The following is a 22,338-nucleotide window of genomic DNA, read 5'->3' as shown; positions in this document are numbered from 1 at the left end:
TTACAAAACCAAAAAAATGTAAAAAGTACATTTGGCTAAAATTGTTTTTGTTTGTTGTATTAATTTTTCTTATGCATTTTTCTTCATTTTCCTGCTTTGTAATGTTATTTATAAATGACTAAATGGTGACAGAAATAACAAAAACATGTGATTTTTGTTGAATTTTTACCTTTTCAGAGTCTAAATTATGACAGAGTGGAAAATGAATTGTACTGGAGAGAATACGATGAGAGCAATTCTAAGGTAAGAAAAGTATATATTTGAAAGAAGAGAAATGATGACATACTGACCGCTGTGTAAAGCATGTCCAGAAGTAAATAACCTTGACCCAGTATTGCTTGATGCTAGCCAATGTTTTTCCCATGGAATGCCATGTACTTTGATTTGCAGGCCCATTACAAGATTGCAGCAGATCAGGGTTTATACTGTTTGTTTGAATCATAAGTACAAGGAACATCATGGACCTGGATCTGCAGGCACATTATTAGAATGCAGCAGATCTGGGTCTGTGCTATTCATTTGAAATCAGAAGTAAAGGGAACATATGTAGTTTGATCTGTATGCACATTATTGGATGGTAACAGATCTGGGTCTGTGCTGTTCATCTGAAATCATAAGTCCAAGGAACATCATGGACCTTGATGTGCTGGCACATTATTAGGTGGCAGCAGATCTGGGTCAGTAGAGGGAACATAATGGATATTGATCTACATGCACACTGTTTGATGGCAGCAACTCTGTGCTGTTCACGTGAAGTCATAAGGGTGTGTGTGTGTGTATGCGATTTAGATTTTTAACATAGTTTTAAAAATTTTAGTCGTATTGCTATGATATCTGCAGTGTAGCAGCTTATAGTAATGTTTAGCACTGGGGCATGATGCCACAGACATGTAGCGTTATGTCTCACCCACTCATATTCTACTGACACCAGGCTGACCAGTCCTAACATTAAATTCCTAATGCTGAGCACCAAGCGAGGCAACTGCTAGTATCATTTTTATAAGTCTTTGTTATGACTCAGCCAGGATTCAAACCCACAACCTCCTGCATTCAAGTCAGATGCTCTAACCACTCTGGCCATGTGGTTTGAAGTCATAAGTAGAGGAAACATCATGGACCTTGATATGTAGACACAATATTAGCTGTCAGATCTGGGTCTGTAATGTTCACTTGATATCATAATCATGGACCTTGATCTACAGGCATTTTTTAAAATCATATCTGGTTCTGTGCTGTTCACCTGAAATCATAAGTAATTAGAACATCATACACTTTGATATGCAGGTACATTCTTAGATCATTTTGGTCAGTGTAGTTTAATGTCACTGCAGACTGGTGATGTCAGAGCAAATTATATATGTTGCAAAGTGCTCTTTTTTGTGACCCCAAACATGGGGTTCATTTCCAGGTCTATATTTTGTAACCAAGGTTACATGCTAATGTCTGACTTACATAACTTATTAGCTTAATTTTATATCTTCATCAGACAGTTATGTTTCACCTCACTCATGTTATTTTGGTTAGATAACATTTTTTCTCCATACCCACTAATGTCACTAGCATCAAAGCTTACACATGGATGGCGTCTGTTGGCAATATTGGCAATAGTATATCCCGATACAGATTCAAATAGTACAGGATATTAGAATAAAACTTTTAAAACTCTGTTACTTGTAAATGGTGTTATAGAAATTTATGATAACCATGAACATGGGGATATCAGGTATGGAATATAAAACAATAATTTTAACAGAAATTTCCATATTTGAGCCTTATGAATAGGATTCCACATTAAGATATTGTTTTTATTTAATCAGTCATCATGGCATGTGTACATAACAACTTCAGAAAAGGTTTCAAAATTCATCTTATTAAATTGATATATCTGGCTATTTATGGTCATTGTACCCAGTGAGAGGTTCAGTCCTTTTGTGAGTTATGTTATTGTATAAAATAATTTTTTATTTATTTCAGAGACAATTAACACTGAGGTGGCTGGGTCGATGGGTGATATCATTTTTCATTGGCATCTGCACAGCTCTTCTGGCAGCCGTGCTACACGTGATAGTGGAGAATGTCTGTCATGTGAAATTTTCAGTCCTTTCGCACTGTATCCTTTGTTCTTGAAATTTCACTACTTTAAATATAAGTAACCATAGAAAAATGTATATGTAGCCATAGAAAATTATATTTAACCAAACAAAAGAAAGGGAACCAGAACTATCTAACCAGAGTGAGGGTGGGCATATTTTCCTCTCCTTCAATAACTTACAGATGACTGAGTTAAAAACAAAGACCCTGGCATAAACAGAGTGAGGAAGGGGCAAGGTAGACTAAAAAATGGTCAACAGTTAGGGGTGATTAACTTACATTTATGATCATTAGCAGTTTCCCATACTTAGAGCATAAATATCTTCGGAATTTGAAATTTTCAGCAGTATCACACTGCCTTCATCAGTAACTAATGTTGATCACATGACCTATAACGGTCACTTGAAATGAGGAGTCTAGTGTAGATTGGTGGAAATTCAAGCCCCTCATCCCAGTTTAGTATTGGCCTCCACTGTCATATTTTTATCACCACCTTCACCTTCCTTTTCTAAATATTGTCTTCTGCTACAATCACCTTGGTTTCTTTGGGGGATGATGGAATGACCCATATTGCTACGAATTTGTATGACCAATGAATCCCATCTGATGTGTTCCTTAATCCTGGTTTCTAACACTCTCCCTTTTTTCCTGATGCCATTCTTCTCTCAATCATTACATATGATATAATAAACCACCCTACAGTTTTTAGAATTTTCAGTTTTATCCTTCACATTGCAAGTTGTTGTCCTTAAGAGTTGTATGGTTTGTGATATACATTGATCCCATGTTGTCTGAATACTCTGGCAAGGACTTCTGATGTACCACAGATATATGGCTTTCCAGTGTTGGTTCTGTTTAGGCTACTCCTGCTTTTGTATGGTGCTTTTTTTCTTCTCACTTTTCAGGAATTTTTGAAACTTCATTCTGGATAGCCATTTACCCTTAGTACTGATTTCACATGCTCTGCTTCCTCCATCAATCTGTAATGTCAGTGACAAGGAGTTTACTCAATACATTAAAGATCTTGCTACTGACCTCATGTGTTCCTCATATCATGTTGCCATTATAGGTCATGTGATCAACATTGGTCGCTGACGAAGGCAGTGTGATATTGCCAAAAGTTTCAAATTCTGAAGATATTATGATCAGAGTATGGAAAATTACCAATGATCATGTATTATCCAGAACATCCTGCACAAAATGTTTAGGCAGATTCTGCCTGGATTTTAGGTGGATTCAGGGTGTATTCCACCTTAAAAAAAAAACAAATTTTAGATGGACTGTATTTCTTATATTCCTTCTAAAGGATAAGTGTTAGATGGAAAAGTTCTGATTGTCCTGTTCATTTTCCTACTTTAAGACGATTTTGGACTTAGACTGATTTTAGCAGAAATGTTAGGCATAATTTTGAACTTTATCAAAAGAACTACAAGCATAAATGAATCTTTGGACTTAGAAAATTTGGTTCAAGGTGGATTTTGGACTTGATCTGATGTTTACTCTGAAAAATATGTTTGCTTCCCATTAAAATATACTCTACCCTAGTGAAAATGTGACTAAAGTTTCAGCAGAATCAAAGTGAATTTTTTTTTACATTACTCAAATGTCTATTTTTCACTACAGTTATGGTATTTTAGGAGATTTTACCAAAATTTCTTAAAATATCTTAAGTTTTGTGATTGAAATTTCACTGACCCTGCCAACATTTCTGAAAATATCAGTGAGAATTTGTGATTGAATTTTCACTGAGAGTTTGCCAAAAATCCTGAAAATATAGTGATATTTTGTGATTGTAATATCACTGACATTTCAGTAAAAAAAATATCAATACAATATAATAGAATTTAATTTTTGGTTCTTTTACAGTTTGAATCATTTTCAGTACCATTTATATTTCCTGTTTCTGATAGCTGTAATTTTGTTGTTCATTTTGGGAACAATAACTTCTTTCCACATCTTTCCTTGTTATATTTCTTTTTCAAATTTGTTGTTGTTGTTGTATTTTTGTTTAACTTCAATTGGATTTAACTGCCTTTAAACAAGATTGTTTTCTTGTTTTCCATTTTAAAGCAGAATTTTGTTTTTCTCCTGACCTGAATCTGATTTTCCTTGATATGGACCCTTTTTTAATATTGTCTCTGAAACTATTCATTATATTCTTTTATAATGCTCTGTCCACTCCCATTCTGCAACAAGCTTTCTAATACGTATTTGTTCTGTATGTTATTTAACAGATGATCACTCTAACAAGCTTTCTGATTGATCAAAAGTTTGTACTTGCCCAATGAATCGTCGCGTAATGGAAACTGAAGGGAATAAGCATGCTTGCTAAACATGGTGATCCAAATTTTCGATCAGGATGAGTGTTTGAATAACCTATGGAAAAATGTGCCGCAATGAGAATGGCTTGAATGCAAAGTCAATGGGAACATAATTGGTCTATCTGTATGAAAACTGAATGCCAGGACTAGCATTTTGCTTTTTGTGCCATAGAGAGCTTTACAGTAGCTGCTAACATGCTAAATATGACAAGGAATTGAACCAGGATGATTTCGAAGTTATTTAACTCCAACCTGATTAACTTCCAGAATTTAAGGAGGGACAACATATAGATCACTGGAGGGAATTGTTGCTATTGTTGCCAGATACCTATATCTATCAAAGACAGTCATGTCTTTGTGGAGTTTTCTTGGCCCACATGTGGAATCAACCTTCAGTATTGTGAGTTGTATTATTGTTTATATTGTCAAAATATTCTTGTTGTGTTCAGTGTAAAATAAGAGTGATTATATCATGATAAACATTTGTCACGGCTGCTTATGGAACAAGGACTAATTCAAGAGACCACAGCGTCATCATAATTTGTACATTAATCAAAAATCAAGTCTGTGACATAAGGCAGGCTCCTAGCATTTCTTTTTTCATAATCAATGTTTCAAATGGATGCTTTTCTGTAATTTTGCATCATTTTCACAGTTGAATTTTTCAATGCAGGATAATATTTTATACTTTATATATGTTTAGGTGTCCACAGATGCCTGTACATATGTTCCAGGCTTGATACCTTGATTTTTAAAATCACTTAATTATTTAGTCTCAAGCCAGATTCTTCACATCATTGTACATAACAAAGAGAAGGCCTCAAGGTTGATTAGTTCTGTAACTAATTGAGCTACCTTCTCTAAAATATGTCTTTATTGTTATTATTATTATTATTATTATTAACTCCCATATCTCTTAGCTTGGATGTCATATAATTACAGCAACTGTGTAATTTTGTTTCATGTACACTGAAATATCACCTTGGTTAATAAGGTCCTGTTTAATTCATATCCATTATTTATTTGAAACCTTTTGAAATGTCTGAAAAATTACTGAAACTTCAGTAAAATCCTATATAATGATCAAAGTGTTAGTGAAATCTTGCTAGGTTTTAGTCAACTATCACAAAACGTTCAAGAAATGTTAGAGATGTCACCAAAACCTAAGAGAATGCTCTGGCCAAAATTTTTGTGAAACCTCACCAGAATGTCTGTGAAAGCTAGGTCAGAATTTTTGTGAAATCTCACAAATATTTAAGTGAAAGTTTAGTGACATCTTGTCAAAACTTCAATGAACGTTTTGGTCAAAATATTTGTGAAATCTCAACAAACTTTCAGTGAAATGAAAAAGACTTGAATGATGCCATCACAGATTAGGTTTTGTATGCAAGAAAGAAAATGATTATATTATTATAAAAAATTATTGTGAATATTTATCGTTGATTCCCAATAATCATTAGGCAGCTTAATAGAGATCTGAAGCCAATTTTTGATTGGATGATATTTAGATATTTTTGGCAGCCTTTTTTTTAGATGGAAACCTTAGGTGGATTTTTATTTCAGGTCGAAATTTCAGGCGGGGTTTGTTAAGGTAGAATTTTATTTCAGGCGGAAATCTTCAATGGACTTTTTTGTTTAAACAGAATCTTAGGACGACTAATCTGCATATTTTGCCTAAATGTCTGCCAGAAATCCGCCTGAAGTCCACCTGAAATTCACCAAAGCTTCTTTAAGTTTATTTTTAGGCAGAAAATGCTTAAGAAATCAATCTGAAATCCGCCTAAAGTCCACCTGGAAAATTTTCTACAGGATTTCAGGCAGATTTTTGTTTTAGGTGGAAATCTTGGATTCTTTTTATTCAAGCGGAATATTAGTACAACTAATTTGCATATTTTGCCTAAAATTCTGCCCTGAATCCACCTGAATTCTGCTTGAATTTTGCCTAAGCTCCCTTAATATGAGCAGTTATGGTTTAGGCAGAAAGTTCTTTAAAAAACCCATCTGAAATCTGCCTGGAAAATTTTGCATTGGAAAGAAGAAACCTTTTCAGTTCTAACTTAACATTTTTGTACAAGAACTGCAGATTCTAATGTCCTTTTCTTATTCAAGTCACAACGGATTGTAAAATATATCAATATAAGTTTTGAAGAGGTTAGATTAAGTCTAATCTTTAATGTTATAATTGAACTGACATAAATACACTATGATGCTGAACTTGAATTACACTCCTGGACCTGCAGACTGGAATTCTTAAGCATGTTTTGCAATTGGATCATTCCTCAGGACACAAAGGTGTGCACAGTACCTTGAAACGTTCTTGAATTTTGATTCATCCTTGAAAAGTACTTGAAAATTGTTTTTACTTTGAAAAGTCCCTGAAAAGTACTTAAAAATAAGTCTCAGTCCTTAAAAAATATAAAATTAATCGACAAACAAATCTACAAAGTTTCTTTTCATACCATTACGTCATGTAATCAAAATAAAACTGTTTGCTATTGGGTGGATTACAACACATGACCAATCAGATATTTATAATTTCACCCATGCCTGATTATAGAGAGCATTAAAAGGTGTTCAAACCTTTTTCAACGATCATTCTTCTAATTCAATTTATTTTCTGTGGCTGAGGTAAATCTTTGTACCCTAAATTATGTTGAATCAGCTGTTCACTCTCAAAACAAACGATTATGAAAAATATACACCAAAATGGTCACAATTTGTTCTTATTGTACATCAAAGCTTCTGAATTTTGGCCTATGATCTAAAATTCGGAAGTCTGCTGGAAGTCTATTATTGACTTTTTTTGGTTCCCGACCAAACTTTGGGCATAAATTTTGTCTGAATGCCTATTAATAGAAAGATGCTTTCTACATAATGTACTAATATCTACATATAAACATACCTGTACAGTTGTGATGAGTGATCACTTGACAGAAGATTTTAAAAATTAGATGCTGCAACACACAACATACTCTCGTGAAATGTGTCTGAGAGAGATGGTCGGCTTCAGCAATCTCTGTAAACTCCAATTGCTACCGAATATTCAGGAGGCTGCATTCACACCCGCTAAAGGATAAACGTGTACATGGCATTAAGAATATGGAAGATTTATCTGGGTATTTTTCTATGAGAGCTTACCCATTTCACTTGGAGCAATATGCCTGAGAAGTGTGTGCTCAACCCCAATTGATGTGAAAAACAAGAATACAAGACCTGGTAATTATTTTCCAATATACTTGAAAGTGAAATAATGGTGGATACCTCCATAATGAAACATTCTACAAATTTGCCTTTACCAAATAACAGGGTTATCAACTCAGAATTGCTATCTAAATTTTCATCCTGTTGATTTTTGTTTGTATGTGTTCTGCCTTTATTCATATCTGATTTATTGGGTATTATCACAGTGTTGGAACAGTAGTATGTGCAGTTTCATATTTTTTATATTACCACATGTTAAAATATCACTTTATGTGATGCTGATTGGTTCAGATAAGGCCATGAAATTATTGTGCAGTATCCTCTTTACTGATTGGCTGCAATTGTGGGAAAACTATTTTAACCATGCCTTCTGGAATTTTTTGTTTTGAATAAACATTTTTGGCTGCCATTTTTTGATTCGACTCGCAGAAGAGAATTGGGGAAAAATGGTCTTGTCTGTTTCAATTTGGCCAATTTACCTCTTCAGGGGTTTGTTATGTCAAGTATAACATATCATGACATGAAAAATGACTAAAACCCCCAAGACAAGAACAATAACAACAAGTAAAACTACGGTATTGCTCAGTTGATAGCAGGGGTGGGGGTGGAGGGGGTAGTTTATCTGTAGCATGGAATCCACCCTATATACAAGCGTGGTTTAAATGTGAACTTACAAAAGTAAATAAACTCACCTTTGTTCACAGGAAAATATAGACATAAACCAGTCTTGACAGAACTTTATCCATCCACAGCATATTTATGCAGTAAATATGTACTGTTGCAAGTCGGACTCAAAAAGAGATTTGTTTACATCTTCTGTACAGTCTAATGTTCCAAATCAAATGCTGCAAATATCCTGTCACAAATACATTACACTAAATATGTTTATTTCTGCATCCAGTAATCTTTTCACAAAAATATTGCAACAATGTAACGTTTAGCTCTGATGTAGAATTTTAAGGTAAACACTGGTACTGTGTTGTGTAGGACAACTCAAACCAGTACTGTGCACCATATCAAAGAATGTGACATTACACACATTGGACATTTTGTGCTGACAAATGTTTTTGTCTTTGTAAAATGTTCTGTTTATTTGGATAGACTCTTATTCTTTGATTTATAGATTTTATCTTATTTTTATAATTTGTATTCATTGCTATAAATCATTGTAAGTCTGCAGACATGTTTTATGTTGTACTTAAATACTATTCGAGAGGAAAACATTGTTTTTACTGTTCAATGGAAATAGAAAATGCTCATTATTTGGACTATAATATTATTCTGGAACTGTTATAAATTATTCTTAGGAATTCTGGACAATGCTATATTGATAACATCACGGTTTTTTGAGGACTAGTACATTTCAGGTTTTGAAATTTATAGGGAGCTTTTTATTCATTTAGGACTTCCATAGACCTTTTTAAGGATTAGTTTGGATTCACTTCATAATACTGTAAGTTCCTCCCATGTTTTCTCTTAGGCTGCATTTATATATATATATATATATATATATTCAGCCTAAGAGATGCCCGCGAAACAAGAAGATTCCAAAATGACTGAACATCGCCAAGTTGAAGAACTCGAACTCGAAAATAACCTTTGTCAGCACTCTAGAAAACCATCTTAAATCCACCCCTCTGGACATCCAGAATGTGGAGGCAGCATGGGTGACCCTTAGAGAGCAGGTCTACGACACCGTTACAGACATCAAAGGGCCCTCCCCCCAGAAAGCACAAGGACTGGCTTGATGAGAATTGCGAAAACATCAGGCAGTTGTTGGATGAAACACATCGCCTCCACAAAGCATACCGAAATGATCCAAAGTCTACTTCAAAGAAAGATGCCTTCATTAACATCCATAGGACTGTTCAACAGAAACTTCAGCAGATGCAGGACTCCTGGCTGAGTAACAAAGCTGATGAGATCCAAAGCCACATTGTCAAGCATGATATGAAGAGGTTTTATGATGCGCTGAATGAAGTCTATGGCCCATCATCATCAGGATCATCAATCAACGCACAGAATACTGAAATAATGTATGAGCCAGCCCCAGGAAAACTGAATGCTGAGCCAAACATCACAGTCAATGCCTACAAACTGAGTGCAATGAACAGGTTCACCCATCTTGGCAGCCTTCTGTCCCAGAACATCGTAATCGATGACAAAGTTAATGCCAGGATTGCAAAGGCCAGCGCAGCATTCGGAAGACTACATGCCAAGGTCTGGAACAGAAGAGGCATTAGTCTACAGACAAAGTTGAAAGTGTACAGAGCAATAGTACTCCTTATGCTATTACATGCCTGCAAAACCAGGACAGTGTACAAGCACCATGCGAAGAAGTTGAACCACTTCACACAACTTGCCTCAGAAGACTCCTCAACATTAGGTGGCCAGACAGGATCCTGGATATTGAGTCCCAAACAAGCCTGCCTAGTATCTACACCATCTTGATGCAGTCACAGTTGCGATGGGCAGGCCATGTACATAGCTTGCATGCCAGAACACTGGCTTCCAAAAAAACTCTTGTACAGTGAGCTTGAACAAGGGAAATGCAACAAAGGAGGCCAGAGAAAATGATACAAGGACACCCTGAATACATCACTGAAGATCTTTGACATTAGTTATGACAAGTGGGAGCTGACTGCCCATGACATGGTTGTGTGGCACTCCTCCATCAGGAGGCCAAAAGGACTGCACATCGGAACAGTAATTGCAGGCCAGGAAACTCCGAGCCAGTAACTCCAAGATCAGCGTTGCTACCATCCCTGTCCACAATGCCACAGAACATTCAGAGTGCACATTGGTCTCATCAGCCACCTACACACCCACATGTCCATTTGTTCCCGCTACAACACTTGAATGACTAAAGTGGCCCTCATTGATTTGATGGATGAATTAACTAACTAACTAACTAATTAACTAACTAACTAACTAACTATATATATATATATATATATATATATATATATATATATATATATATATATATGCATGCATGCATGAGTGTTTATGTCAATCTATTTGTGTGTTAGTAAGACAGAACTTTGATTTAATTTGTTATATACCTCAATACTTTGGATTCATTTTGATCTCTAAGTTACATGCCCCTTATATTATGCATTTGTGATATCTTTTATGGTACTGAAAATGTAATTTCCTTAACGCAGTAACCAGTTTTAGACAAATGTGCCAAAGAAGGTTGCATGTACCAGGCTGCCCTAATCTGGATAACCATAAATTTTGTTGTAACATTACTGGCGTCAGCTCTTGTTGTCTACCTACAGGTGAGTCAGAAAAGAAAACCATTTGGATTAGATTTACATTTAAGAATTTAGTGATGTTTCCTTTTCTCTCCATAATTATTTGTTAGATCCACTTCACACCCTATATTAACATCAATAATAATTTTTTCTTTTTTATTTCAATATCATTTTATCCCATCTTTGAATTTGGAATATAGCTTCATTATCCACATTTATGTTTAGCAAACATGCCCACCTTATGATGCTTCAGACGCAGGCCACAATCAGCTTCATATACCCAGAATTGTTGAGCCTCTCTTGGTGCAAGCATGACATAGCAGTCACATTGGTGTACATGTGCTTGTCTGTATGTTCATCTACATACTGACCACTCCAGTGGCCTAATGGTTAGAGTGTACGCCTCAGATGCGGAAGGTCGTGGGCTTGATCCCTGTTCGAGTCATACCAAAGACTTAAAAAAATGGTACTAACCGCTGCCTCGCTTGGTGCTCAGCATTAAGAGGTTAGTGTTAGGACGGATCAGCCTGGTGTCAGACATCACTAAAAACAGTCACACTGCAGACATCATAGTGATATGACTGAAAAGTAGTTAAAGCTACGTTAAAAATCCAAATCACACACACACATCTACATACACTGTACTAGATAATCTTTTTGTTAAACTTTTATAATTTCCTAAATTAAGGCAGGTTCAATAATAAGGGGTCTCTTCTCTTTTGATTGTTTTTTTTCTAGTTATAAGGTCAAATAATCTGCATTGTTTTGAATCATGCATTGAGTGTTGTGCTTACTACATCAACATTCTGTTGGTTTCAGTTTCTTCTTAAAAACACCTACTGGTCTGGGGATCAATTTCACTCAAATTTTGTTCATGTAATGTTGGCATCGAGAACTTCAAGTTCATACAAATGATAATTCACCATTCCATATAGTCATTTTTTTTTTAAAATGCAAAATTCTTCCGATGACCTTATCTCAAAACCCATTTAGCAGAAATTATTCATTTTTGTCAGGAACCATTCTGGCAACAATGCCGTATAAATTAATACAAATGTTGCTGATCCATCACTGTTAATAAAAATATAAGACTGTCAAAACAACTTTGTTTTCTCAAAAATCACTGAAAATTCTGTCATTAAATATGGCTACCATTGCTAAAAATAGAAATAACATTGAAATAACTTATTCTGAAGAATCACTTGACAGAATTTGACCAGATTTGACAGAAGGTAGATTTGACAGAAGGCAAATTGACAATAAAATAAAGTCTTTGCATTTTCATGGTTAATAACTGATTTTTTTAAGTATTGCTACCATAATTATAAGAAAACAAATCTAACTTCTGGAAAACGACTCCACAAGAAATTTGACCAAAATTTACAGAGTATCATAGCATAGGCCTTTCGTTTTCAGAAAAACAGAATCTGATTTCAGGAATTGTTCCTACATTTTACATATAAGGTAACATTTACATATTTTTAAAAATCACTCTTAGAATGTGATGAAATAAGACAAATAATCCTTTTTCAATGACTTTCCAGTTGTTTTACAAATGATGGACTTCACATTCAAACATGGCTGCCATTAATTAAAATAGAAATACCTTCAAACTAACCTTGTTCCAAAAGCACTTATTTTAACAAGCTTTACAGACAGAATTCTACTCACCCAGGTATTATTGAACCATTTTCTCAAGCATAAAAATAACATAGGACCCTTGTTTACCATTTATTTTGTTGTTACTTTAATTGTAGTGAAATTATATAAAATGAGGTGACATTTCCTTGTATGCACCTTAAATGGACAAATATTGCAAGGAAGCTTTTATGATGAATTTTCATGAACATTTTATGAATATAACAGAAACGTGATAAACATTTTTAATAAATATCTTAGTGTTGTATCAAAGTGCTTGAATTGTCCATGAACCAAGTTCATGATATTTCATGAACTTGTAAGTTATTTTAATGGCTCATAAAAGTTGATCAATATGTTCATGAACTTTATTTATGATGCATCAAAATTCATTTAATGTACCATTTAGATTACTTGCGTTATATAGCACACAGTGTAAGCATCCTGTGTTTAATCTTCATTGAATGTTAAGTTAGCTGGTATAACAATCCAACTAGTCCTTTTTCCATTTCAGCCAATGGCATCTGGTGGTGGGATACCATTTCTGAAAGCCTACTTAAATGGGGTCAAGATTCCTGGCTTTCTTACATTAGAGGCTTTCATTGCCAAAGTGGTGGGAGTTATTCTTGCCACTCTCGGAGGGCTTGCCATTGGCAAGGTAGGTGTATTTTGTGAAATGTGTCTTAAAGAGTACCTCATTATAAATGAAACTTCTCAGACCATAAAGGACACTTTCAGAAGATTCTTAATATAAGGGCTTTTTTGAAGACTTTTCCCTGCAAAAGATATCTCTCTGAACGTAAGGGACTTTCACAAGATTCTTGAAAACCTGGGATTTATGGAAGTCCCCTCTATTTAAAGGACAGAGTTGTCCTTATTGTCATTTATAGACAGGTTTTACTGTTACGATTCAGCTGTTTCTTGTAATCTTAATAGAATAAAAGTTGAAATGTACCTTTTATTCACAGAATGTTGCATCTTGATTGGACTAATTAGTTTCTGATGGTGCACATTATAACATATTCAACATGTTAATCCACACTGCATGCAAACAAGTTATTATTTTTTAAAAATTTTATGATGTTTCCATGTTTATGATAATTTTTGTATTTTTTTTTTAAAAACCACAGTAATTATAATTTTGGAGCACTGACCAGGTACAAATATAATATGGATTAGACCTGCACAAGTTTTACATGACATATGATACTCAGTGTCCAAACAGTGTTCATAGCATTTGTTAAAGTTTATAAAACATTTATGAACAGCAGTAGAAATTGTTACAACAAGCAGAGAATAGATGCATCAATCATAATAACAGTAGATGGGCAGATTATAAGTATAAGAGCACAATTAACAAAACAATTAGTCTTTAAGAATGAAATGAAATGACAAGAGCTTTTCTGAATTATTAAAATTTGGTGATAATTTATTGTATTTCTTACTCAGCTCTTTTCTTAGTTGATGCCTTATTTAAAAACTTATGCAAAGTTAACACATATTCATGTTTTTTTTCTCCAATAACTTAATCTGAAATATATACTTAGCAAACAATACCATGGGCATTTGGTGTAGCTGAATGGTAATTTTTCAAAGCCATTTGAAACATGAAAATCTCTAATTGATTCAATGCTGATTCTTTTATTTCTTAATCTGTCTTTTATTATTCAATCCCTCAGCAAACAATATGTTGCGAATTTGGCATATTTAAATTGTAGGCCAGTATTTATTAAAAAGTATTTTGAACTTCTTGATTCATATCTTGATTCTTTTATTTGTTAATCTTCTGTTTCATTATATGATGCTAGGGTTAAACACTTGCCTGATAATCACTATTTATAACACATTCATAATAAACAATGCAGTGGTTGCTGGATGTCTCTGAAATGTACATTAGTATATTTTTGAAACCATTTGAATCATGAATTTTTTTCTTTTTGATTCAGTTATAATAGACCAACATGGTTACAAGATTTTATAGATATGAAAAAATAACAACATAATGCATCAAATGCATATAATTTTAGTCACATATTCTTTTTTGTACAGAAAATTTGGCAGTATGTTCAATCTTTTTTACCAAAACGTTTTCTGTGCATGAAGTAAATTTGTTAATTAGTTCAGATATTTACTGATGTTAAAAAAATTAAGAGTTATGGTTTGTACATGTTAGAAGAGTAGCTTCCGTTGATATCCTAATGATGTTTTCATGTTATGTACTAAACCAGAAGCATTAACCCCCTTTGTGTTGACAGCTCTCCACTCTTGAGATGATTCTGTCTCATGCTGAATAAAGTAGATATAATATCTTTTTTTGAGACTGAATCAATCCACAATTAAGTAGCAGTGAGACAGAATGTACGCATGGTGTAAAAATTTCAAGAAAATCATGATTTACCATATATATTGGGACATGATAAAAAAAATTTTTTTCCTGTTCCAGAACTTATGATGAAACTTTTTTCACCTAGGTCATATGTCCAAAGACTTAAAAAATGAAGAAAATAATTGTGTTGAATTTGAGCCCCCCCCCCCCAGCATGTTGCATTAAATTTGATAATAAAATGAAAGAGCTAACCTTGTATTATTATCATTTATTCCCATTTATTGGTCATTAAAGAATAAAACATCCACAAACTCCATATATGTAGCATAGGCATCTATACTGTAGCATGTATAGGTTATGTGTTATGTGCTTGGTTGTACTCTTAGGTTTGAATGTTATCTGACTGAAAACTGGATCCAGCAAAATCACATATGAGAGGGAAAAATCAAACAGTTGCTTGAAGACAACTGCCATTCATGCATAACATGGTGTAAGTGCAAAATAACCAATATTGAATTATATCCAGGTTAACTATATGACATTATCTCGCAAATAAAATCATTATTTGAAAATATATTCACTTGAGTGCAAGTGACAATCAGTATGCTAGCATTACTGTGTATACTGTTTACATGTAGATATCAATGCTGTTTGTATTAATTATAACTACAGATGCCAAGCAAAAATAAGCCCAGGTGGTGAGTAAATACAACTGGCAGTGAGCAGTAAATGTGTTATTTGAAGTTACCGACGGGACATAAAAAACAAAGGTCATTTTTATTACAAAGCAAGCTGACCCCAGAAGCCAACTTTGGATACATTTAGGCTGGGCTTTTTAAAAAACAAGGATATCAATACAAAGGTTATTTTATTAGAAAGAAGGCCAACTTTGGATTCTTTTAAGTGTACAAAAAAAAATGTAATATACAAAGTTGGCAGAGTTATGGAAGCTAACTTTGGTTCCTTTTCACTGGTATTCACAGGAATTTTGATAATAAGTTGAAGCAATGGAACACTTTTTAAAGTAACACTGTATACTGCTTTGTGAATGGACATTGATGACCCAGCATCGTCCAAAAGATTTGAAGAAAAAATCATTTGATGAATTCGTGATGGCCAGAAGAGAAGATGATTTTGCTGACAATATGATCATTAACATGGATGAAATTCTAGTGTATTTTGATCTCATTCCTGGACAGACTGATGATGGTAAAAAGTGAGAGAATTAGCAAAGCTGGTGCAGATTTTTAGAAATCTGACTTTAGTCCATGCAGATTCTGCTTCAGGAGATGTGTTGCCTCTAACGGATCGTGCATGTGCAGGAGAAGTATTGTTTTGATGAGATGCTGCTGCAGAGGATCAACAAGGTTTATCTCAAAAGTACAGTTTTATATATTTTAAAATAAAATTTTGGTTGGAGTGCATTTTCCAACATGTAATTTTTGAATGATTTAAAAGTTTCCCACAGCTTACAACTTAAGAAAACGATGTGCCCCAGAACACATGGTGCAAAAAAATTTACTTTAAAAATTAATTTATGGTGTCCCAATATATACAGTAAATATCTACATTGTATTTATAGGTTGCTTACCACTCATGAGGCATGCTAGGATTGCTGTGTACATGTAGTAATGGATATTTTTCAATTTGTCCTTAAGGAGAAGTGTTAGATTATTAATGGACATGCTAGTATTAATTGATAATGGTTGATTTATGGTTTATTCCATCATAGAAAAGTGGGATAATACATTTATCAAAATGACTGCCTGCATCATTGTATGAATGGTGCCAGACAGGTAGTGGTGAAACATTCATGCTATTTGACAAACTGTTGTGCTGTTATGATGAATGAAATTTCTCTGATTATATTGTTTTGTATCATGTTAATTTACTGATTTGATATGCATGTTATGACTTTAACCAAAAGCATACATCACCTTTGGTTATAAAGTTTTGCCATGTTGTTGACCTTGGGTGTGAACTAAATAAGAACTAATTCTGTCATCCTGACCAAAACAGGCATTACCCATGGTTATGAAAATGTGATTTGAGTACAGGCGATGATCTTTGGGCATAAAGCATGTTGTCATAAGGAAGATTTACCAATCCTGTCTAAACCTAGCCTAAAAGGATGCCAATATTAAACAATCACCTCTCTTTAACAGTCACCATTTTAGAACCTGTCAACCAAATTATAGTAGGAATGATGTTGTATTAACAAGCCATTTGTCTTTAGAAGTCATTTCCAAAGGTGGCTGCTTAAGACATGTTTGGATGTATTTAAATAAATACTGCTAACCAAACAGTTTGTTCTTCAGTTAGAAACAAAAAATTAATAAGAAATAAAGGTTATGAACATATATTTTCTGTTTTTTGTTCACACAAAACTGTTTTTGCTCATAATAAAGAATAAGGTCACAAACTTCAGGCTAGAATTGACTTATTTGATCAGACTGCCAAAACATGAAGCAGATTTCATGAAGAGCCCCAGCACATGTTGGTGTCACTTTAGGGACATATTATCTCATTTCCATCATTGACAGCCATCACATTCTGCTCTGTACTTTTGGGTCTTCATTTGCAAAAATTCTAAAATAAGGAGTGCCAAATCAAAGTACAACTTCAAGGATACGATAGGCAAAATTGTATAAAGTAGGCAAAATGTAACTATAGAAGTGAGGATCGGATAGGTCAGATTTAATAAAGAACAAATAGGCAAAATTGGAATATACCAGTGAGGATCAGGTAGGCAAAATTGGCATATACCAGTGAGGATCAAGTAGACAAACTTTATGTAAACCATGATAACCTGGTACTGCCATCATTAAAGTTGAATCAGCACTTCAACATTTAGTGTTACTGTAGACTTAAACATCTTACTTAAATCAACATATGCAGTCATTTGATTTAAAAGAATATTTTCAAGTCAGATTTTAAGTCTAGGCAAGGTTTTTGATTGATTTTTGTAATAAAGGGTATAAAAGAAAAACATTGGTACTCATTACAGCTTTTAGACTGAATGGTGTAATAAAAGGTAAAATTGAGAAAAATCAGTACTCCTAACAGCTTTTTGATTAAAAGGTCTGATGAAAAAATCAGAATTCATTACAACTTTTAATTGATCGGTTTAATAATTGATGGGTGTAATAAAGGACAGAATGGAGAAAAATCAATACACATTACAGCTTTTTGATTAAAAGGTATAATGAGAAATGCCAGTACTCATTACAGCTTTTTGATTTAAAGGTATATTGAGAAATGCCAGTACTCATTACAGCTTTTTGATTTAAAGGTATAATGAGAAAATCGCTACTCACTACAGCTTTTTGATGGAATGGTTTAGTTATAATGAAGATAAACTGGACTGTACTCTTCACAGTGTCTCTCTCATGTTTCTATAAATGTGCTGAATTGTCAGTTTCTTTAATTTTCAGGAAGGTCCCATGGCTCATGCTGGGGGCATCATAGGAGCCGGACTGGGCAAGGGAAGACTTCGACTATGCAGGAACAAACAACTCTCTGTAAGAGGATCCTTTTGTTATTAACTTGAATACTTGTATTCATGTAGCATTATAACAACTCTCTGTAAGAACAAAAATTTGTATTAACTCAAATAATTTTATACTGTTAGCATCATAATAACACTCTGTAAGAGAACTAGTTTGTTATTAACTTTAATAATTGTATGCATGAGTATCATAAAGGTTTGACTGGGTAATTTAGGAAGACCAGGACTGCATGAATAAACAATTCTGAGAACGATAATCATTCTGTTATTAGATTCAGTACAAGTAGGGGGTGAGACTGGGCATCATAGACTGGGCTTTACAAAGGAAGATGACACAGGAACAACTTTCAGTAAGGTGATCCTTCTCTTGTTAGCTTCAGTACGTGTAGGGGGGTCTGAATGGCCGAGTGGTCTAAAGTGCTTACTGCTGTGGATCACTGTCATCTTGCTTCCATATCTGTGGGTTTGATTCATCTTGGGCTCTGCTAATGTGGGTATGTGAGAAAGTTTGCTAGTTATATTTGCTACCATGTATAGCCTTGTGCTGAAAAATAGTGTTAAACCCCATAACAACCAATAACTTGTATGCAGTGGGCATCATAGGAGAGCTGGGAAGGGCAAAAATAGGCTTGTATACAGGGAGTTTCATAGAGGCTGGACTTGGAAATCAAAGAATGTGACTGCAGCAACTCGTTAAAATAAACCTTTCTTTATTAGTATGAAGACTTATATGCAGTTGGCATTGTATGGGCTGGGAAGGACAGAGAAAGACTAAGACAACCTATGCAGGAACAGACGACTCTAGCTAAAGATGAGCTTATGTTATTAGCTTAAATATTTTTATGCAAGGCATCATAGAAGATGAGCAGGGAAAAGGAATAATTACATGCAGGTGGCATCATATGGACTGGGCTGGGCAAAGGAATACTTGTATGCAGGGGCATCATAATTAGGACTGGGCTGGGCAAAGGAAGAATAAAATGCTGCAAGAATAAATTTCAGCAAGGAAAATCCTTCACCCATTTGCTTCAGTACTTGTATGCAAATGATATTGAAGGGGATAGGCTGGGCGAAGGAATACTTGTATGCAGGGTACATCATAAGGGCTGGACTGGGTAAAGGAATGCCTGTATGATGGGGGCATCATAAGGGCTGGGTTGGTCAGAGGAATACTTGTGTGCAGGGGACATCATAAGGGCTGGGCTTGGATGGGCAAATGAATGCCTACATGATGGGGGCATCATAGGGGGCTGGGCTGGGATGGCAAAGGAATGCCTATGTGATGGGGGCATCATAGGGTCTGGGCTGGGCAAATGAAGGCTAAAAATACATTGCAGGAATAGAAAAACCTTAGTATGATAATACTTCTGTTATTAACTTTAACTCTTTTGCTTATGCTGACAGGCACATTTTCATAGAATAGCTTGCAGCATGATATTAAACATTCAGCTAATGTTTCAGCTTTTTATTAAAAATGATATCCCCACAAATATTTTAACAACATTATGTTAAGCTTGTATAATTTGTATTAACTTCTATTATATTTGTATTCTTTCATTCAGTAGATGTTAACCTTGTAGAATTTGTATTAACTTCTATTATATTTGTATTCTTTCATTCAGTAGATGTTAACCTTGTAGAATTTGTATTAACTTCTATTATATTTATATTCTTTCATTCAGTAGATGTTAACCTTGTAGAATTTGTATTACTGTTTGTCATAATTGTATTTTTATGCAGTAGATTTTAACCTTTACTAATTACATGTATATTTGTTTTCATTGCCGGTCCATATTTTAAATTAGTTGTTAGCTAATTATGTCACTGGATGAATAAAGGATACTGTGATTTCACTATATTTCTTGAGGTGCCATTATTCTTATGGATTTTTTGGTTTCTCTGACCCATAATGAGCTGCATGTGGTACCCACCCACCCCCACACACACCAACCCCATCTCCCAATCGGTTATTTATTAGTAAACTCCTAGTGATCATCAGTGATCAGATATTTGATAATTGACCTTCATTACAGTAATAAAATATCTTTAACTTGTGTTTGCTTTATTTGAACCCATTTTGAAATTTTGAAACAAAATATAATTTTGAAGCAGTTTATATTGTTCAATGCACATGTTTGCATACAGGATATTATTGCTGTCTTTTGCACTTACTGCCTTAAATTGATATATGTTGTTAAATCAATAAGAATAGAGTATTTAAATACAAATGTTACTGAAAATGAAAGAAAAAATAATGAAATTAAAAATTACAGTTGGACCCTTATTTGCTTATTTGCCTTGATTTTCATTTATTTAGTGAAACTGTTGTTGAAACTGTATGACAAAATTGCACTTGTTTTAATCCTCTACATGTCCCCGTGATCCAATGAAATGAAAATAACGGCATAAAGTGTAGATAAATGCAGATATGTATATTTGTAGCAAACTTTCCAGTTAAAATTTAAATCTTTCTGAACAAGCATCCTGTAAGAGGGCCCTGAGTGGCCAAGTGGTCTAAAGTGCTCACCGTTCCAGATCACTGTCATCTCACCTCTGTCTGTGTGGGTTTGGGTCTTGAACACGGCCAATTTGGGTATGTGAGAGAGCTTGCCAGTAGCTTCTCATGGGTTGGTGGTTCTTTCCAGGGTTTTCCCTGGTTCTTCCTCCACCATTTATACTGGCTGCAATGTATAACCTATCTTGCGCAGAAAAATGGCATTAAACACTATATCAACAACAAGATTGTAAGATACAAAAATCATTCCTTGAAGCTGAAATGCAGATTAAACATTGTATATACACTAACTGAAGCTTACACAATTGTTTTGATAACAAAGCCACTGAATAAACATTGTGTCAGTCAAATCTAGTATTCAGAATTGTTGGTCATGTAAATAACTCCACCATTGCAAAATTACACAAGTCCAATTTCTCAAAGCCACTGATAATTTCAACTGATCTCTGACATTTTATTTTGAGCACGTTTCCTTCTCTACACATCAAAGGTTGACACAGCTTGCTGATTGCATTTATTAAGGGGTAGATAGTCACATGTGTGGTTTACTTATGGGATGATAATATTACCCACACACAACTTGATGATGTAACTCTATGGGCAGTGGTTTAAGTTAAAGATCATGTATATAGGTTTTAGTAACTGCATTGTTTGTTAATTTGGCTGAGTAGGCTTTATTTGATGTTGAATGTGAAGACAAAAACATGGAGTTCTGGTTTAATCTTGGCCGGTGTTTGATTTTTTTATGCTCCTACTGGCATTAATATTGTTTGAGCCATTCAATTGACTACTGCTGCCAGTATATTTTTGTTGTTCTTTTTATATTAAAAAATTCTTGGATTTTTGTCGTGAATAATTTACAAAATTAAAATGCATATAAATTTGCAGATAATGACCTAAGCAAATTTATGAATTTAAGTATTCATGAAAATGTCCTTTATAACAAATCCATGAAAATTGGTACCCATGAAAACAAATGAAACCACAGTACTATTATTACTGTTATAATTGGTATTATCGTTGTTATTATTATTATTGCTATTACTTGTCAAGAGGTCAAGGGGGCTGGGCAAAGGAGGACTAGGACTGAACAGGAATAAAGAAATCTCAGTAAGACAATCCTTCTGCTATTAGTTTCAGTACTTGCATACATTTGAACTTCTATCCAGGTATGCGTATTTTAATAAAACAAAATCAGAAACTTCATTTTAAAACAAAAATGTCAATTTTGATGTGATGATGTCATTGCACACAAACTTTAAACATGATAATTTAGATATAAGAGAGCAATTCCATTGGCTGATGTCTGAGAGCCAGAAGTGCTGCTGTAATGGAACATATAAATGGCATGCCCCTGTGCCAATGCTCTGAGAGTCAGAATTGCAATGCTGTTGCCACTGCTTGCATGCTGTGAACATAATAGCTGGGACATCCCAGTGACAGCTGTATAAGAGCTGAAAGCGATATAATGAGTTCAC

The 22,338-nt window shown here is 34.3% G+C and overlaps 1 protein-coding gene across 5 annotated transcripts in view; it reads left to right on the top strand.

Annotated features, from left to right (window-relative positions):
* Positions 1-22,338, top strand: part of LOC149785824 (H(+)/Cl(-) exchange transporter 7-like) — a 179,956-nt gene that overhangs the window by 87,933 nt on the left and 69,685 nt on the right. For 4 of the 5 annotated variants that reach the window (XR_016425461.1, XR_016425460.1, XM_089979769.1 and 1 more), the window contains exons 5-10: positions 178-243; positions 1,975-2,110; positions 10,788-10,897; positions 13,026-13,169; positions 18,272-18,358; positions 21,914-21,970. Coding sequence is in view for 3 of the 5 variants with exons in the window: in XM_089979769.1 (XP_089835895.1) it covers positions 178-243; positions 1,975-2,110; positions 10,788-10,897; positions 13,026-13,169; positions 18,272-18,358; positions 21,914-21,970 (600 nt within the window). In the remaining 2 variants the exon portion in view is untranslated. The remainder of the gene's footprint in view (positions 1-177; positions 244-1,974; positions 2,111-10,787; positions 10,898-13,025; positions 13,170-18,271; positions 18,359-21,913; positions 21,971-22,338) is intronic. The other variant, XM_089979770.1, reaches the window with a different exon arrangement.

Source organism: Sinohyriopsis cumingii, chromosome 13 (genome assembly GCF_028554795.1).
Source record: "Sinohyriopsis cumingii isolate HCF-2022 chromosome 13, ASM2855479v2, whole genome shotgun sequence".
Taxonomy (NCBI): Eukaryota; Metazoa; Mollusca; class Bivalvia; order Unionida; family Unionidae; genus Sinohyriopsis; species Sinohyriopsis cumingii.
The sequence above is the reverse complement of the archived record's forward strand: the minus strand, read 5'-3'. Positions and strand labels throughout refer to the sequence as shown.